Source organism: Anolis carolinensis, chromosome 5, assembly GCF_035594765.1.
Source record: "Anolis carolinensis isolate JA03-04 chromosome 5, rAnoCar3.1.pri, whole genome shotgun sequence".
In the NCBI taxonomy this organism is placed as follows: domain Eukaryota; kingdom Metazoa; phylum Chordata; class Lepidosauria; order Squamata; family Dactyloidae; genus Anolis; species Anolis carolinensis.
In genome coordinates, this window is record NC_085845.1 from 86,164,642 (window position 1) to 86,182,055 (window position 17,414).

A 17,414-nucleotide genomic window follows, 5' to 3' on the forward strand; every position below is an offset into this window, starting at 1 on the left:
TGGAAGACTGCCTTTCTAGTTGCCATCACCTCCGCGCGCAGACCGTTGGAGTTGGCTGCCCTTCGGGTGGACGAGCCCTACCTCCGTTTCCACCACGACAGGGCCGTTCTTCGCCCGGACATCACCTTCCTACCTAAGGTGGTCTCCACCTTCCACCTTAACCAGGATATAATACTTCCTGCTTTCTTTCCTAACCCTTCTTCTGCCTTGGAACGGAAGCTTCATCTCCTGGATGTCAGAAGAGCTCTCCTCTTCTACAGAGAAAGAACTAAAGACATACGTAAGTCACCTAGACTTTTTGTGACTTATGCTACCCATAAGCTGGGCGAACCACTTTCTTCTCAAAGACTTTCACACTGGATTGCTCAGGCTATTGAACTGGCCTACCAGCTGGCTAAACGCCCGCCTCCCCGTCGATCCGCCCTAGATTGACGAGGGGTCTTTCTACTTCTACTGCCTTCCTGCGGGGCATCCCTCTCGACTCCATCTGTCGAGCGGCTATCTGGTCTACCCCATCCACCTTTGTTTCACACTACAGGATGGACTCAAAGAACCTCAGGGACTCGGCCTTCGCCAGGTCCATCCTTTCCTCCTGCCTTTCCTAACGTTCCTTGCTTTACTCAAAGCCAGTTTTGATGCTTTCTTTCCAAGTTCATTTATGTCACTCAAGGTGTATTGACATGATATGTTGATTGTTTTTCAGTCTAGTGCTTGTGTACTATACTTACCCATTACACTGGGTTTTTTCCCCTCGATACTTCTACCTCCCAGTACCTGCGTTCAGGGAAACTGATTATACTTACCTCTGTCATTCCTACTGACTATTGCTCACATGCAATGTTGTGATTGCCTTACTTTCTGAATCCTAATGGCTAGGATCTGTTCTGCACTGTATGTTGTTGCGTTTTTTACCATTGCACTTGCCTTTGCACCTTGTGCTTAAATAAAGGTGTTGTTTGGACACTCAACTCGTTGTCGGGTTTGCTATGTCCCACCTGCCTATACCTCAGCTTGCTAGTCTCCATTAGTGTGCATTCACAAAGTACACGAAGAAAAAGGACAGGTTGCTTACCTGTAACCGTGTTTCTTCGAGTGTACTCTGTGAATTCACACAATCCCGCCCTTCCTTCCCCACGTGCAAACCTCTCCCTTTCTCGTCGCCTTTGCGGCGTAGGAACTGGGGAGTGAGCGCGGAGGGCGCCTCTTATACCCTCTGGGGAGAGGGGCGGGGTTACTGCCAAATTTCAAACTTTAGCTTGGAAGAGTATCCGTTGGAGCCTGCGCAGGTGCAGTCTCTCCATTAGTGTGAATTCACAGAGTACACTCGAAGAAACACGGTTACAGGTAAGCAACCTGTCCATATTCTGTGGAACCTATGGACTGGGCATTTGTGACAAGGGACTAGGCATTGTCAAAAGGAAGCTGATCCCTATAAAAGGTGGACAATGTTACGGATTGTCTGATTTCCCGTGGATTTCCTGTTACAAAGCCAGGGGGCCACCACTGAGAAGGCCCTCTCTCTCGTCCCCACCAACCGTGCTTGTGATGATGGCAGAAGCGAGAGGAGGGCCTCCCCGGCAGATCTTAGAGCCTGCGTCTGTTCATAGGGGGAGATGCGGTCTCGAAGATAAGCAGGACCCAAACCGTTTAAGGCTTTATAGGTCATAACCTGCACTTTGAATTGGGACCGGAAACTTATTGGCAGCCAGTGGAGCTGCTTTAATGGAGGAGTTGTGCGCTTCCTATAATTAGCTCCATTTAGTAACCTGGCTGCCAATCTTTGTACCAGTTACAATTTCTGGGCTGTCTTCAAGGGCAGCCCCACATAGAATGCATTACAGTAATCCAATCTGGATGTAACTAATGTATGGACCATTGTGGTTAAGTCAGGCTTCTCGAGGCATGGTCGCAGCTGGCAGACAAGTTTTAACTATGCGAAAGGCCTCCCCACCACCACCAACACCTGAACATCAACCGTCAGTGCTGAATCCAGGAGGACCCCTATACTGTGGACTTGTGTCCTCAGGAGGAGTATAACCCCGTCAAGCCCAGGTTGCCATGCTATATCCTGATTGGCCTCCTGACTGACCAGGAGGATCTCTGTCTTGTCTGGATTTAGCTTCAGCTTGTTAATCCTAAGTAGGGTGTTAAGATGTTAAGTAGGGTCAGCTCAGCCCTGGTAAATATTTGGATGTGAGACTACCAAAGAATCTTAGGTGTTATAGACTATATTTCAGAGAAAGGTATTGGCCAAACCACCTCTGAGTATTCCTTACCTAAGCAAACTCTAGGAAATTCATGGGGCTGCCAAAAATTGACAAGCGATTTGAAGGCACGTGCACACACACACACACACACACACATATATATGTAAAGGTAAAGAATTCCCCATGACATTAAGTCTTGTCATGTCTGACTCTGTGGGTTGGTGCTCATCTCCATTTCTAAGCTGAAGAGCCGGCATTGTCTGTAGACACCTCCAAGATCATGTGGCCGGCATGACTGCATGGAGTGCTGTTACCTTCCTGCCGGAGCGGTACCTATTGATCTACTCACATTTGTGTGTTTTCGAACTTGCTAGGTTGGCAGAATCATGGGCAAACAGCAGGAGCGCACCCCACTCCCCAGATTCGAACTGCCTATCTTTCGGACAGCAAGCTCAGCAGTGCCACAGGGGGCTCCATGTGTGTGTGTGTGTGTGTGTGTGTGTGTGTGTGTGTGCCTTCTCATTCATATACACACACACACACACACACACACCGTAAAATAAATCTTAATGCTTTTTTTTTGTGCTGCCTGCCTTCTCCAGCTAATTAATTTGCAATTTGTATTCAGGTAATTCAAATTATTGATTTAAAAATGTATATTCTGCCGTTTCTGACCCAAGCAATACCAGATGTTACAATTTAAAATGTGTTAGCAATCATTAAAAACAAAAAAGGCAGTTTAAGGAAATATCAAGTAAATTCTGTTCTCATTGCCTCCCTAAAGGGAGTGTCCTATTTTTGCATATCCGTGAAGTAAATAAAAAAATTGGGGTTGTAACTTTTCAAAGTAAATATTACATCATCAATAACTATATGAACACAGGCGAAATAGAATGCACCCACACTCATCCTCTACATTCATTCCTGCATTTCATTATTTACGTGCAAGGACGATTTAATACAATACCACCACACAACTTCTCTCAGTCTTTGGGTTTTCAGCATTATGAAATGGGTGAGATTATGTAGGCACACAATGTAAAGTTCAAGCTATACTAAAATGTTCAACTTCTCTGTTAATATCTCTGTTCTTTTTCCCTTAAACATTGGCTTTCAGTAAAAGGTCAGCTGCAGTTTTGATCATTTGCACTGCATCTCTCATTGAACTGGTGGAGGAGGGAGCTTTAGATGATGCAGTCTTCCATTTGTAACTCTCCCTTTTTTCATCACTGCAAAAAAGTTAAAAAGACAAAATATGGAATAGTTTCACTATACAATGGCCACTTAAATGCAGGACACCTACCATTGTGAATACCAAAAGGCATGAATGCTCAAGTCCTATTTTTTTGGGTGGGAGGGAGAAATGTTCTGGATGGTTGGTTTCATGGGTTCAGAATGGCTATGGAGGGCTGACTGTTTCATTACTAGCCTAAGGAATCTCCAGGTAAACAAATATCTCTATTTCTGTATCTATCTTTCAGCCATCCACCCAGCTATCACCCACACCCACACATGTCCAAATAATAAAGTCTAGCCTTTTAATATTTTCTTCCTTCTTTCTTCAACTAGACCAGTGGTTCTCAACCTGTGGGTCCCCAGGTGTTTTGGCCAATAATTCCCAGAAATCCCAGCCAGTTTACCAGTTGTTAGGATTTCTGGGAGTTGAAGGCCAAAACATATGGGGTCTCACAGGTTGAGAACCACTGAACTAGACAATTCATTGTCAGGTTCCTCCACATCTAGTTCAGTTAGTCAACATACTTAACACCACTGAATGTCTTTTGAGGCTGTTTTGAGGTTCCTGTCTTAAGTATTTCACAACTTTTTTTTTGAAAAATGCACTCTCTTCATGTCCCCATCCTGTCTATAAATGTCAGCTCCTTGAACATATGAAGTTTTGAGTTGGAAACAGTGGAGAATATTTTCTCTTCTTTGAGGAGCTGCACAGAACTCCATTACCACCACAGCATTATTTTTATTATAGATGCAGCAGTCACAAAGGAGGGAAATTTCTTCAGAGGAGGATCCCTTTTCCTAAAGCAGAGATCCTCAAACTTTTTTAACGGGGCCAGTTCACTATCCCCCAGAACGTTGGAGGGCCGGACTATAGTTTAAAAATTCCTATGTTCATTGCACATATCTTATGAGCCCGCTTTTGGCTATTAAGATGGTCAGTGTCCGGTTCTATATTTGATCCCCCAGGCAGGAAGCAGCCAGGCCTTGAAGCGACAAGGCTTTTCAATATTAAACAAGGTGATTAATTGCAACATTCACACTGGCCTCTAACAGAGAAGAGTTTTTTCTCCCACCCTGGGCTTTCCACAGATATATAAACCTTCCTTGCCTAGTTTCCAACAGAACTCACAGCCTCTGAGGATGCCTGTCATTGATATGGGTGAAATGTCAGGAGAGAAAGCTTCTGAAACATGGGCAGATAGCTCGGAAATCTCACAGCAACTCAGTGATTCTGGCCATGAAAGCCAGTGTTTGTTTTGTTTGTTTCGATGACTGAAGTAGTGGGCAGAGGAGGGACTTTAGGAGCCTGCTCGCTAATCTCCTCCTTTTCCTCTCTTCCTTCCTCTTCTTCCAAAGTAGCGGGCGGGGGAGGGACGTTAGGAACCCGCTCGCCGTTCTCCTCTTTTTCCACTCCTTTCTTCTCTTCCCAAGCGCAGCTGTAGACTGAGCGTCGTCTTCTTCCTCTCCTTCCTCCTCATCCAAAGCAATGGTGACAGTGCTGCTTTGAAAGAAAAGAAGAAAGGAGAGGAAGAGAAGAAGGACAGCGGGTGAGCTCCTAAAGTCCTTCCCCTGCCCACTACTTCGGAAGAAGAGGAAGGAAGGAGAGAAAAAGCAGGAGAATGGCAGACGGGCTCCTAAAGTCTGTCTCCTGCCTGCCCTCTGCCAAGAGCCAGCAGAAACAGCACCACGGAAGCAGCAGCAGCAGCAGCCTTCCTCCTCTTGGCTACCTGTCCCCCACCCCCCAGTGAGTCGGCTGCTAAGTAGGACAGACAGCGGCAGCAAAAAACACCTGGCGGGCCAGATAAATGTTTTCGGCGGACCGCATGTCACCCGTGGGTCATAGTTTGAGGACCCTGTCCTAAAGCGTCAATTCTGGGAAATACCAATATTGTTCTCCAGAGATTTGAATGTGCTTCAAGTTATGTGACATTTCACAGGCTTCTATTTATATAACAATTTCTCTTTCCTAGGAACTGGACAGTCCCTTCAGGTTATATGGATTGACAATGAATCCTCTACTTTATAACATCACTCAAGTTGTCATTCTGTCTGCAGTTTCTGGTGTTATCAGTGACTTGCTTGGTTTCAATCTAAAGGTAAATGCATAAAACAAAATCAAAGTCTATCTCCTGAAGTCTTTTTGTTTTTGTTTTTTTTGCTTTTTGGTACAGGTTGAGCATTCCTTACCCAGAATTTCAAAATCCAAAATACTTCAAAATTGTTCACACAGATGACTGGGATAGTGACACATTTGCTTTTTGATAGTTCAATATACACAAACCTTGTTTCATGAACAAAATTATTTAAAATGTGATGTCTAAATTTACCCTCCAGGCTATGTGTGTAAGGTGTATGGGAAACATAAATGAGTTTTATATTTAGACTTGGTCCAGTCCCCAAGATCTATCTACCCATCTCTGTCTTATATTTTGGAATGCCTGTGTGCGCACACGTGTATGTATATCTATCTATTTTTATGTTTCCAAGTATTCCAAAATCTCCCAAAATCTGAAATACAAAACACTTCTTGTCCTGAATATTTTGAATAAAGGATTCAACCTGTATTCTAAAATATAAAATTACAGTTAAGAATCTAAGTAGAATTTGTATTATATGTGGCATTTAATTCTGCCATTATGTAAGACCGCTCTGGGTCCCCCTGGGGGAAAGAGCGGTATATAAATTAATTAAATACATCTAAAAGCAGTTCTTCATTATTTGATATAAGTATCGGATTTGAAGTTCAAAGGGCTGTTAATTTGAAACCACTGTCTTTAAATAAATTAATAATTTTTCAGGGATTTAGACTAAATATGAAATGTAGAAAGCAGACGAATAGAGTTGTAAAACTGCTGTTGAACCTAAGTCATGTTGACTGCTGTCTTCACTTTCAGCTTTGGAAGATCAAATCCTGACACTTCTCGAAAAGGACACCAGAATCAATACTCTGGAAAGAGAACTGGTCAACTAAGCTGCCTCACTGCAGTTGCTGATTCTGTATTTCAGATGTTACAGTCTCTTCAAGGATATCATTTGGAAAAAAAGCTGAAGTGTTTACATCTGACTGTCTTGTGCAATCTTTATATTTATTTTATCTTTTCACTTTTTGTAAACTTTTATTTTAGCTGACAGTGTATTTTATTTTGAAACATTAATACGTGTTGGTTATTGAAAGGGTCAAACTGAATATCCAGATACTTGGGGTCCTGGTAATTGGTCACACTAAATTACTAAAACATGCTTCATCTATTGTGAAAGATGATACCTTAGAGCTAGGCCTTTGTACTTCAGAAGTACTCAATACAACAGTGTCATGCTGAAGTCACTTTATTGAACTTGTACTATAAAATGTTTTGGGACATTTTATTTTGTACCATTCTTTCAGGGGTAGTATTAGAGCACCAGCATATTGTTGGTTACAGTAGAAGATGACACTTCCTGTAATGACAATGCAGTAGGCCAGGTAGCTTCGTTTTTATATACATATAGAGAGATATAGATATATAAAAATATAAATGCTAGAGCTGGCGGGGTTCTTGACTGAATTGATTCCAGGATCCAAAATACTTTGAAATGAAGTTTGAGTATTATTGAGTGTCAATAATGTATTACATAGCAGGTCAACAAGTGCTCTTTGATAACATTTTTATTAGAGCAATAACTGTAAACTGTTACCATACTGTAAGATATTTTGATAAAGATTAGCTGTGCTATTTATTTGAAACACTGGGCTGTTTGCACAGCACTGACTGTGCCGCTCAACTTGTGCACTTTTATTGTTACTTTTAATAATGATCTTTATATATACTAAATAGAATATAGTATGGTGGACTGTGGGGCAATAGTGTTACTTTTGCAAGAGGGATGCATTACGTTTGCTCAAGATACTGCTCTCCCATAGTTCACTGTAGTATATGTGACTTATACCACACATAGATTTTAAACTGAACGACTAATTTTAGATTTCAAATTATTATGGAAACACCTTTTGAAATTCTAATTTTTAAAGCACAGTCCTGACCCTGTTTATAAATTAGTGCTAATTATTTCAATAGAACTTCTTCCCATGCAGACATCATTAAATTACACATGTAAGTTACCGTTTTATACTGACTATGAAATCAGTCCTGTTGAAAATCCTGGGTTTATTTCAGATTGAATACACATAAGATCAGAGTCTCACACTCCTATTTACTTAAGTGTTCTATACTCAAGTTTGAATCTACATTAATTTTTCTAAGAAGAAAACAGATGAAATGCCAGATTATGACTAAGTCATGATGGCTTCATATTTGACAGTATCTATAAGCATTTTTAAAATTTTGAGATTGCCATCCTGTGCACCTGGAAATAAGTTCTATTGAAATTAATGTAGTGGAATGATCAATTTGATGCCTATAACAGAGATACTTTAGATCAGTGATGTGTTGTGAAATGTCAAATGCACACAAAATACTTGCTTTGTGCCTCCAAGATCTCTGGGATTTTCCTGTTCACTTCAGTGGAGTGGTCAAATTCACACGCACAAGAATATGTATACACCAAGCTGCTTCTCACTAAGTGAATGGAGTAGTTCATATTCTCTGTATATGCATTGAGTTAGATTTACACACATCTGCACAGAAATAACTAGGTTCTTGGTTTTAGGTGATACATTGATTCATTGCTTGGAGAGTTTTTTTTTTTTTTTAGTATGGCAAGGCTGAAGAAATTATTGGGATCCTCAGTTTGGGTTACACTGTGAAACTTAATAAGGAATTTTATTAAAAGAGATAACAGTGTAATGTTGAGCACATCTAGCATATCCTGTAGTTGAGAATATGTGCATTGTGTTTACAATTTGCAAGTATCATTTATTTTGGATCATAAATAAAAAATAAGGTAGCTGATATAAAACGAAGTAAAAAGAGGGAAAACAAATCTCCAGCTTTAATCCCCTTCTTTCAGAATTATTAGATCATTAACTTATGTGGTATAAGACATTTTTATATATAAAGCAACACAGACATTTTGTATTTTATTTGTTGCTGTACTAATGTTTAATAATGACCAAAGTGCTTTCTGTTGTTGTTTCCCCCCAAGGAATGTATTATTGGAGCTTTAAGAACATGCGATGTCTATTTTATCACGTAAAAAAACTTTGGATCTGTTCTTCTTCCTCTATGTTGTCTGATGTTGGAGTTGTGTTTAGGAATTAGATCTATTTTATATATTTTCTCATATGATGGTACAGACATACACACAACTAAATTTTGCACAAAATATATTTTAAGTGTAAAAAAGTACAGTGTGGTTTGTGTAGAGGTAAAAAAAAAGCCCTACATTTTCACAGTTTGCTTCTTTTTTAAAAAAAAGGGCAAACGGCTGTTCTCAGAAAAATGGCTTTTAGACACTCAAATGTTGACTGTGGTCTTGCAAGAGGTAGCAGTTTGTGTTCAAGGAAGATGTTTGATCATAATGGTATAATACCTCAGCAACTAGCAATATGCTGGAATGTTGCACTATTTCATGCAGCATGGGGAAAACCTAAAACTGAGGGCTAACAAATATGTAATGTACCTCACAACCAAGACAGATATATTTAAACGGTTGCTGTTTTATATATCAATCATACATGTAAAATACGAAGTATATTTTACATCACTTTGACAAAATAGAGGTAAGCAGAAACGTGGCAAATCTTGTTAACTGTTTTTGACATGTTTGTAACAGACAGCGTGATCAAGCTTGGAATAAAACATTCTGTGGATGGTGGTATAAAAACATGCATTCAGCTGTATGTGTGTCTTTGTGTTTTTTAAAAAACTTTAACAAATCAACAATCAGCAGTGGCTTTCAAGAAAGCTGAATACTAAGGACTATAATTCACTTCCCAAAACCTTAGAGGAAGCAATAATGAAATTAATGTAATACACATTTTTATGAAGTAAAGCTTCACAGAGCTCGTATATTAGGGTCTAGTTTTGGCATGAGGCAGTATGATTAATTTGAAGTTTAAATTGTGCAGCCCACTTCAATATTTCTAATTAGAAATACAGGGAATAAAAATTATCAATAACTTTCCAATGTTATACTAGCCTTTAAGGTTGCAGTTCTTTGGGTGCTTAGCTGAGAGTAACCTGTGTGAACACAGTGAGATTTCTGAATATAAATATCCATCCTAGTATTGTAGCATTGGGATGAAGAGATAGTACTCTGTATAGAGCAGGCACATTGAAATATTGATTGACCCTAAGGGCAGGCATATTTTATCAAAGGTACTGTGAGAACTACAGAGTCCTTTTGTCCTAACCTTCAGCAAAGTTTGTTTCTCCAGAACATAGTCCTTCAACTAGAAGCCCATAGTGAATGAAAAATGATTATTGGAGGTGATCTCAATTTGGTAGCCTATGGTTTGGATTCAAGCCATAGGTACACAGTACATCTTATACAAAAATTATTTGATGAGCTTGATCTTAATGATGCTTGGCATAAGATTCGTACAATTCATAAAGATCCAATAACCAAGTACCAGGAGGGACAAAAACACAAAACAGGAACACGAAAAGGAGCCAGAACCACAAGGAAAGTGATGTGGTTATCCATAGGGCCAATTCCTCCTCTTCCTCCTGTTTGTTGCATGTTTCTGTTATGTCTGGGATCTCTCTATCTTTTCCAGGGAGAAATAGACATGTCATGCAAGAAGAGAAAAAGGAACAGGATCTGCAGAATGAGTGAATGTGGCACATGGGGCTGGGTCCTCCTCTTCCTCCTCCCCTGGGATCATGGTGTGTAGTCTTCCCAGAGACTAGAGCAGCAATGCCTTCTGCCCTGCCTTGGGGAAATGGGCAGTTTTTTCAGATTTGTGATAGAGCTGTGCCTGTAACCCCCATGAAAATGGAGGGACAACTGTATTGCCTTTTTGTGTACATGAGGTCTCTGAGTTACAAACATCTAACTTACAAACTGATCCTGGTTAAGAACGAGTGAACCCCCCAAACTCCAAGATTTATTCAGAGTAATGGTTTTAGCAAGAAAAATGATAATAGCATGAGAGGAGTACTTATACCCCTCTTTTCTCACCCTGAAGGGGACTCAGAGCAGCTTACAGAACATACATGGCTGTGATGACTCATGGGCCTTGTAGTCCTGTTCCTAGTACTATTGTGGCAGACGAAGAGGAAAACATGGGGTTTTCGCCGGTTCAGCAAGAGCCGGAGTCCCTTCACCTGCAGGATGTTGATGTTTGCCCTCAAGAATTCAGCCAAACAGGCCTTGGGCAGAACTCCCCTCCGTTTCCCAGGAAGGAATCTTATTCTAGAGAAAGGGGAGTCAGAGAAGCCCAACGGAGGAGTTTACGCATAGCGGCCAAACATCAAGCTGATTAGGCCTGCTTCCCTTGGGAAATTCTAAGGAGTCACACATCTGGACAGAGTTGGGTTTCGCTTCTCGTTCTCTAGGGAAAGAGTTCTGTTGGCGGGAAAACGAGACCCAATATAGGTGTTTGGCGCGAGGGATTCTTTGCGGAGTCAATTGATCACCTTCAGGAGAGAGATCGTGTGTGGACTTCGTATCCCAGTTCCTTGCTTCCCGGATCAAGCTTCAAGCCTTGCCCTGCCTTGCGGTTTTACCACGGACCCTACTTCATGCTTCATGTTTTGCCTTGTCTCCAGTCACGGACCTAGTCAAGAATCAAGTTCATTTCCAGCCTTGTTGTCAAGCTTCATTGGACTCTAAGACTCTGTTATTTCCCCACACTATTGCTTGGCAAAGTGTGTGTTTCGGTCAAGTGGATTAAAACTTTGAACTCTAATTTCATTTATTGGACAATACATTTTTGGACTATATTTGACCTCATTTGAAAGGTCTGCTTCTGAACTATATTCTTCACTTGTTTTTATTGATTTTATATATTTCCTTAATAAAGATATTAGATAGAGACTGGCCTCTGTGTAAGGTTATTGGTGCCCAGCAGCCAGGGACCTGACAATGGCAAACATTCAATGCAGATTATACAGTTTACAAGGACAGACAACACAAACGGAGGTAAACACAGTTTTCCTGATCTTACATCTGGCATCTTGGAGGCTGTGCTCGACTCTGGCCATGGGTAGGGGGGGGGGGCTGTCGCTCCATCTTCCATGCCGAGCTTTCCTCTGATTGATGTCCTTAAGGGTGCCTTTAATCCTTCCCTGCTAAAAGCGGTATCTATTTATCTATTTGCATTTTTGCTTTCAACCTGCTAGGTGGGCAGGTAAGCTGGGGCTAACAGTTATATCACATCCTGTTTCATTTTTTCCAAGTAGTAGAATGTCTGTTCGTTGCCTTTTGAATTGGTTTATGCCTTTATCTTCATCATCTCTTGCCTTTTCTTCTCCACGAGCTTCTCCATACATCTTCAAAAATTATTTTACCTTTTGTGCTGTGTTTAATCTGAATCTCTATTGATTGAACCTTAGAGAGACTCCTTCAAGTTTCTCCTGTCTAAATGGGATGTTCTTTGCCTTCAATTTCGGTATCAAAAAGTTATAATCCTTTCTCTTCCTCAAAAGTCCAAGAGGTATATTTTAAAACAAAATCAGCTGTTGACTGTCAGTTATCAACTTGTTCAGACAATATTGCTGTAGAACCAAATTATAAGTCTGAGATCTAAAAACTTAACCACCATGTCTTCGGGTGAATTTCTCTGTCTAGCCACATAAGCTGCAAATCTTTTTTTTTCAAATCTTTTTTATTAATCAAACAGTTGTAGTTACAAATGATAAAATGCTCAACTGAGCTTGACAAGGGAATGGGAAAGGTGAGGGCAAAACAAGCTGCAAATCTTATTGATCTCCCTGCTGAAATCTTTATCTGGATTAAAAAAAAACACCAAACCAGTGAGAACTTCATTAATGGCAATACAAATATCTTCATTCAGTTATTTTGACAAATAGCGAACACTGGATTTCTCCCTTTCTTTGAGGTTGAAAAGTGCCACTGCGTCCAGAATTATTCTGTAAGATAAAGGTAAAGGTTTCCCCTGACGTTAAGTCCAGTCATGTTGAACTCTGGGGGTTGGTGCCCATCTCCATTTCTAAGCCGAAGAGCCAGCGTTGTCCGTAGACACCTCCAAGGTCATGTCGCCGGCATGACTGCATGGAGCGCTGTTACTTTCCCGCCGGAGCGGTAACTATTGATCTACTCACATTTGCATGTTTTCGAACTGCTAGTTTGGCAGAAGCTGGAGCTAATAGCGGGAGCTCACTCCGCTCCCGGGATTTGAACCTGCGATCTTTCGGTCTGCAAGTTCAGCAGCTCAGCGCTTTAACACACTGTGCCACCGGAGGCTATATTCTGTATTGTGTTATAATTTCTTTGTGGTCTCCTCCAAATTTTTTAGTCTTTTCCCAATATTTTCTAATTCCTGATTCACTTGGGTTAGCTTCTTCAAAGTGTTACATATGTCTTTCACATTTGCTGAGAAATCCTTTCTCGTCACCTTTATCTCATCAATGCATTGGGCTGCTTCAATTGGTCATCATAGGCGATCATTCATGACTAAGTTTGATTATAATGGGTTGATTCACAGATACTCTTCTAATTCCTTTGACAGCTATTTACCTTTAGATCACTTCAATTTTCAGTATAATCATAATAAACCATTTGTGTATTTATTGTGTCAGAAGTGAACCGAGGGTACAAGTTATAATGTATTTGAAAACACAAAGTTAAAAAAACCACCACAACAACAACTTGGCATTATACTAATTTCCTTTGACCAGTAGTTGGCCACTTGGAGTGCCTCAGGTGCTGCTGTTAGAAGGTCCCCCATAGTGCATGTGGCAGGGCTCAGGTTGCATTGTAGTAGGTGGTCTGTGGTTTGCTGTTCTCTACACTCGCGTGTTGTGGACTCCACTTTGTGGCCCCATTTCTTAAGGTTGGCTCTGCATCTCGTGGTGCCAGAGCGCAGTCAGTTCAGCGCCTTCCAAGTCACCCAGTCTCCTGTGTGCCAAGGAGGGAGACTCACATCCAGCATCAGCCATTGAGATTCTGGGTTTTAGCCTGCCACTTTTGGACTCTCGCTTGCTGAGATGTTCTTGCAAGTATCACTGTAGATCTTAGAAATCTATTTCTCGATTTAAGGCATTGGCATGCTGGCTGTTATCCGAACAGGGGTGGGGCAGAGATGTCAATGCCTTGGTCCTTTAATTGTTGGCTGCTACTTCCCAGCGGATGTCAGCTAAACAGTATAATTTCTCCAGTGGTGTGGGGCGTAGACATCCTGTGATGATGTGGCATGTCTCATTAAGAGCCACATCCACTGTTTTAACATGGTGAGATGTATTCCACACTGGGCATTCGTATTCAGCAGCAGAGTAGCAAAGTGCAAGGGCAGATGTCTTCACTGTGTCTGGTTGTGATCCCCAGGTTGTGCCTGTCAGCTTTCGAATGATCTTATTTCCAGCACCCACTTTTTGCTTGATAGTCAAGCAGTGCTTCTTTTAAGTCAGCACGGTCCAGGGTAACTCCCAATATTTTGGTGTACTGCAATGCTCCATGGGATTCCTTCCCAGGAATCCTCAGAGATGCTTGTCTGTTCTTAAGGTGAAAAGCACATGTCTGCATTAATCTGACTATTTCCTGACAGCTGATACCTGTTTTGAAAGCAACTGGAATTTTTACTTGCAATAATGTCTTTTCAACACAAGATGGCACTGCAGCGCAGATTATTTCCAATCTACATTTCCCTTTTGCCATCTATTGTTAACAGTTCAAACTCATTTCCTGTTTGTCTTCCTCCTGTGAGCTTCTTTATTATTGTTGCATCTAAGGTAAGCAATTTTAAACTCATTACTTGCCACATAGCCTATTGTTAGCAATCAACAAACCAGTTCAGCTTTAATAGCCACTCTTACAGCTCTTGAGTCCTACTATTAAGACAGCTGGGTTGGTGGGAACAGGGCCTTCTTGGGGGTTGTCCGTTCTTCCCAGAAAAACCAGAATGCCCCCCTATCTGCTATCCTTTCTTTACAGTCAAGCTTTTAAAGAAGAACGTTTTAAAAACTGAGCCAGGGGGTGTTGTGTGGTGTTTGTATGTACAGTAGAGTCTCACTTATACAACATAGACGGGCCGGCAGAATGTTGGATAAGCGAATATGTTGGATAATAAGGAGGCATTAAGGAAAAACCTATTAAACATCAAATTAGGTTATGATTTTACAAATTAAGCACCAAAACATCATGTTATACAACAAATTTGATAGAAAAAGTAGTTCAATATGAAGTAATGCTATGGAGTAATTACTGTATTTACGAATTTAGCACCAAAATATCACGATGTATTGGAAACATTGACTACAAAATTGCATTGGATAATCCAGAATGTTGGATAAGTGAGACTCTACTGTATTTTAAATGGGATTTAATGCTATTCATTTAATTCCCCTAAGCAGGACCCAGCCAGGCTTTGAAATTGCAAGGCCATTCAGTGCTAATCAAGGTGGCCAATTGCAACATTCACACTTGCCTCAAACAGTCAAGAGTTCTTTCTCCCACTGTGGCCATTTCACAGATATATAAACCTCACTTGTCTAGTTTCCAACAGACCTCACAATCTCTGAGGCTGCCTGCTATAGGTGTGGGCAAAACGTCAGGAGAGAATGCTTCTGGAACATGGCCAGACAGCCCGGAAAACTCATAGCAACCCAGTGATTCTGGCCATGAAAGCCTTTGACAACATATTCATTTTTGGTGTCTCTGGGTTTAATTCTGTTTTGGTGTTTATAGTCTTTAGGTTTTAATTATACAGTAGAATGTCACTTATCCAACATAAACAGGCCGGCAGAACATTGGATAAGTAAAAATGTTGGATAATAAGAAGGGATTAAGGAAAAGCCTATTAAACATCAAATTACGTTATATTTTACAAATTAAGCACCCAAACATCATGTTTTACAACAAATCGACAGAAAAAGTAGTTCAAAACATGGTAACGTTATGTAGTAATTTACTGTATTTATGAATTTAGCACCGATACATCGCAATGTATTGAAAACATTAACTGCAAAAACATTGACTACTAAAAGGCAGACTGCGTTGGATAATACAGAACGTTGGATGAGTGAAGGCTGGATAAGCGAGACTCTACTGTATATTGTTTTTAGTACTGTTCACTGCTTTTTGTCTGGTTAAGAGAGACAAAGTGGCATATAAATAAATAATTGCTTACTATGGGCACCAACAACAGGTTGTACTAGAAATATATTCCGAGGCATTGAAATCCATTAATGGCAATGCTAACAAACATTTAATTTCATTTCTCTAGATGTGAGAGGTATTAATAGTGTAAAAAAAGAGCTGCCAATACCCCTAAGTGGATTTCCTATACATTTTGATACTGGATGTGCTTATTTTTATAGCCTGTAATGAAGCAATGGCTGGACCATTCCTTTGTTGCATTTCGTTTGATCTAATATAAAGTATTTGCTCAGTATTAGCAAGTCCTCTTTTATGTCTGTTAGTCCTTCTGTAATGGCTCTCCCAAATGAGCTTAATCTGTTAATGAAAGTTATTTATGAAGGATTAGGTGGCTGCCTTTTCTAACACAATCACAGTCCAAACCCCAAAGCTCTGGAGGCATGATAGTCAATTACATAAATCTCTTACCTTTTTCTGAAAATACAGCCAAATGGGATGCGCATCATTTTAACAGTCCAAGTTTTTAAATTTTCTTTGAAAGTCTCAAGATGCTAGTGTCAGGGTAAAGGCTTTGTGTGGCAAAGAAGTACGAGACTTCTAAAACAATGCTTTGTGTTTCTACTGAGAAAGTATTCAGTGTAAAGGTCATCAGCTATTTATTTCACACTGTTTCTACAACTAAATCCCACTATGTGTAACTAAAGCGTTCCCTCACTACTTCGCGGTTCACTTTTTGCGGATTCGCTGTTTTGCGGTTTTTCAATAAACTCTAAAAGAATATTACAAATAATAAAAAATTACAATTTACAGCCTAAGGAGAAGAGGAAGGAGAAGCAAAGGGAGAGAAAAGGAGCCCAAGTGGCAACGGGAGGAGAAGGAGGTGATTTATCAACACACGATTGGTTGATAAAGACTTAAAATAGTGTAAAATACTACTAAAATAATGTATAAATATATAGCGTCCCTACTTCGGGGATTTTCACTTATTGCAGGTGGTCCTGGAACCTAACTCCTGCGACAAGTGAGGGAACACTGTACTATAATCAGAATTTACTCCTTTTATCCCAGTTCCATTTGCTTATTCTTCGTTTCACATTTGTGCCATTGTATAGATTATCTTTTGGAACAGGATTCTGTTTTCTAAAGAACCACATATATGAAATATATGAATACCTGGAGGAAGCAATAGGTTGAATGAGGAAAAACAAACTGAAACTGAATCCAGACAGGAGAGGTGTCCTACCCTAAGGTTGAAACCACTCTTGCATGGAGTTAAACTTCTCCTGAGAGAGGATAGCTGCTTAATCTGTCACTCCAAATGGCCACACAGATGGGTAAGATAGGAGTATTATCATCAGCTGCAGCGCCCCATCCTAGAATTGGAGAACCTCTGTAATGCACTATAAATTAGGCTAAATATGAGATCTGGAAACGTCAATTAGCTCAAAACATGGCAGCCAGATTGGTTACTGGTACACTTAAGTACATCTAGGTTATATTGCAAGACGCTTCTGGTGCGCTTGCTCCATCAATGTTTAAAATTTACACAAATGACCAGCCATTGCCAGAAGACACAGAGAGTTTCATCTATGGGGTTGTTTTATGTCTTTTGGGCTGTGTGGCCATGTTCCAGAAGTATTCTCTCCTGACGTTTCACCCACATCTAGGGCAGGCATCCTCAGAGGCTGTGTGGCATGGATAAACTAGGCAAGGAAAGGGAAAAAATATATCTGTGGAGAGTCCAGGGTGTGGCAAGAGTCCTTTGTCACTCAGAAACCAGCATTAATGTTTCAGTTAATCACTCTAATTAGC

General features: G+C 40.5%; 1 protein-coding gene and 1 long non-coding RNA gene across 4 annotated transcripts in view; both read left to right on the plus strand.

Moving 5' to 3' along the window:
• Nucleotides 1-9,216, plus strand: part of phtf2 (putative homeodomain transcription factor 2) — a 98,062-nt gene extending 88,846 nt beyond the window's left edge. For all 3 annotated transcript variants that reach the window (XM_062983542.1, XM_062983540.1, XM_062983541.1), the window contains 2 exons: nt 5,414-5,539; nt 6,338-9,216. In XM_062983542.1, the coding sequence (XP_062839612.1) occupies nt 5,414-5,539; nt 6,338-6,358 (147 nt within the window). In that variant the 3' untranslated portion in view covers nt 6,359-9,216. The remainder of the gene's footprint in view (nt 1-5,413; nt 5,540-6,337) is intronic.
• A 4,903-nt stretch (nt 9,217-14,119) lies between these two features.
• The window catches only part of LOC103278957 (uncharacterized), a 94,360-nt gene continuing 91,065 nt past the window's right edge, over nt 14,120-17,414 (plus strand). The window contains exon 1 of the long non-coding RNA XR_506447.3: nt 14,120-14,236. This is a non-coding gene — a long non-coding RNA (uncharacterized LOC103278957). The remainder of the gene's footprint in view (nt 14,237-17,414) is intronic.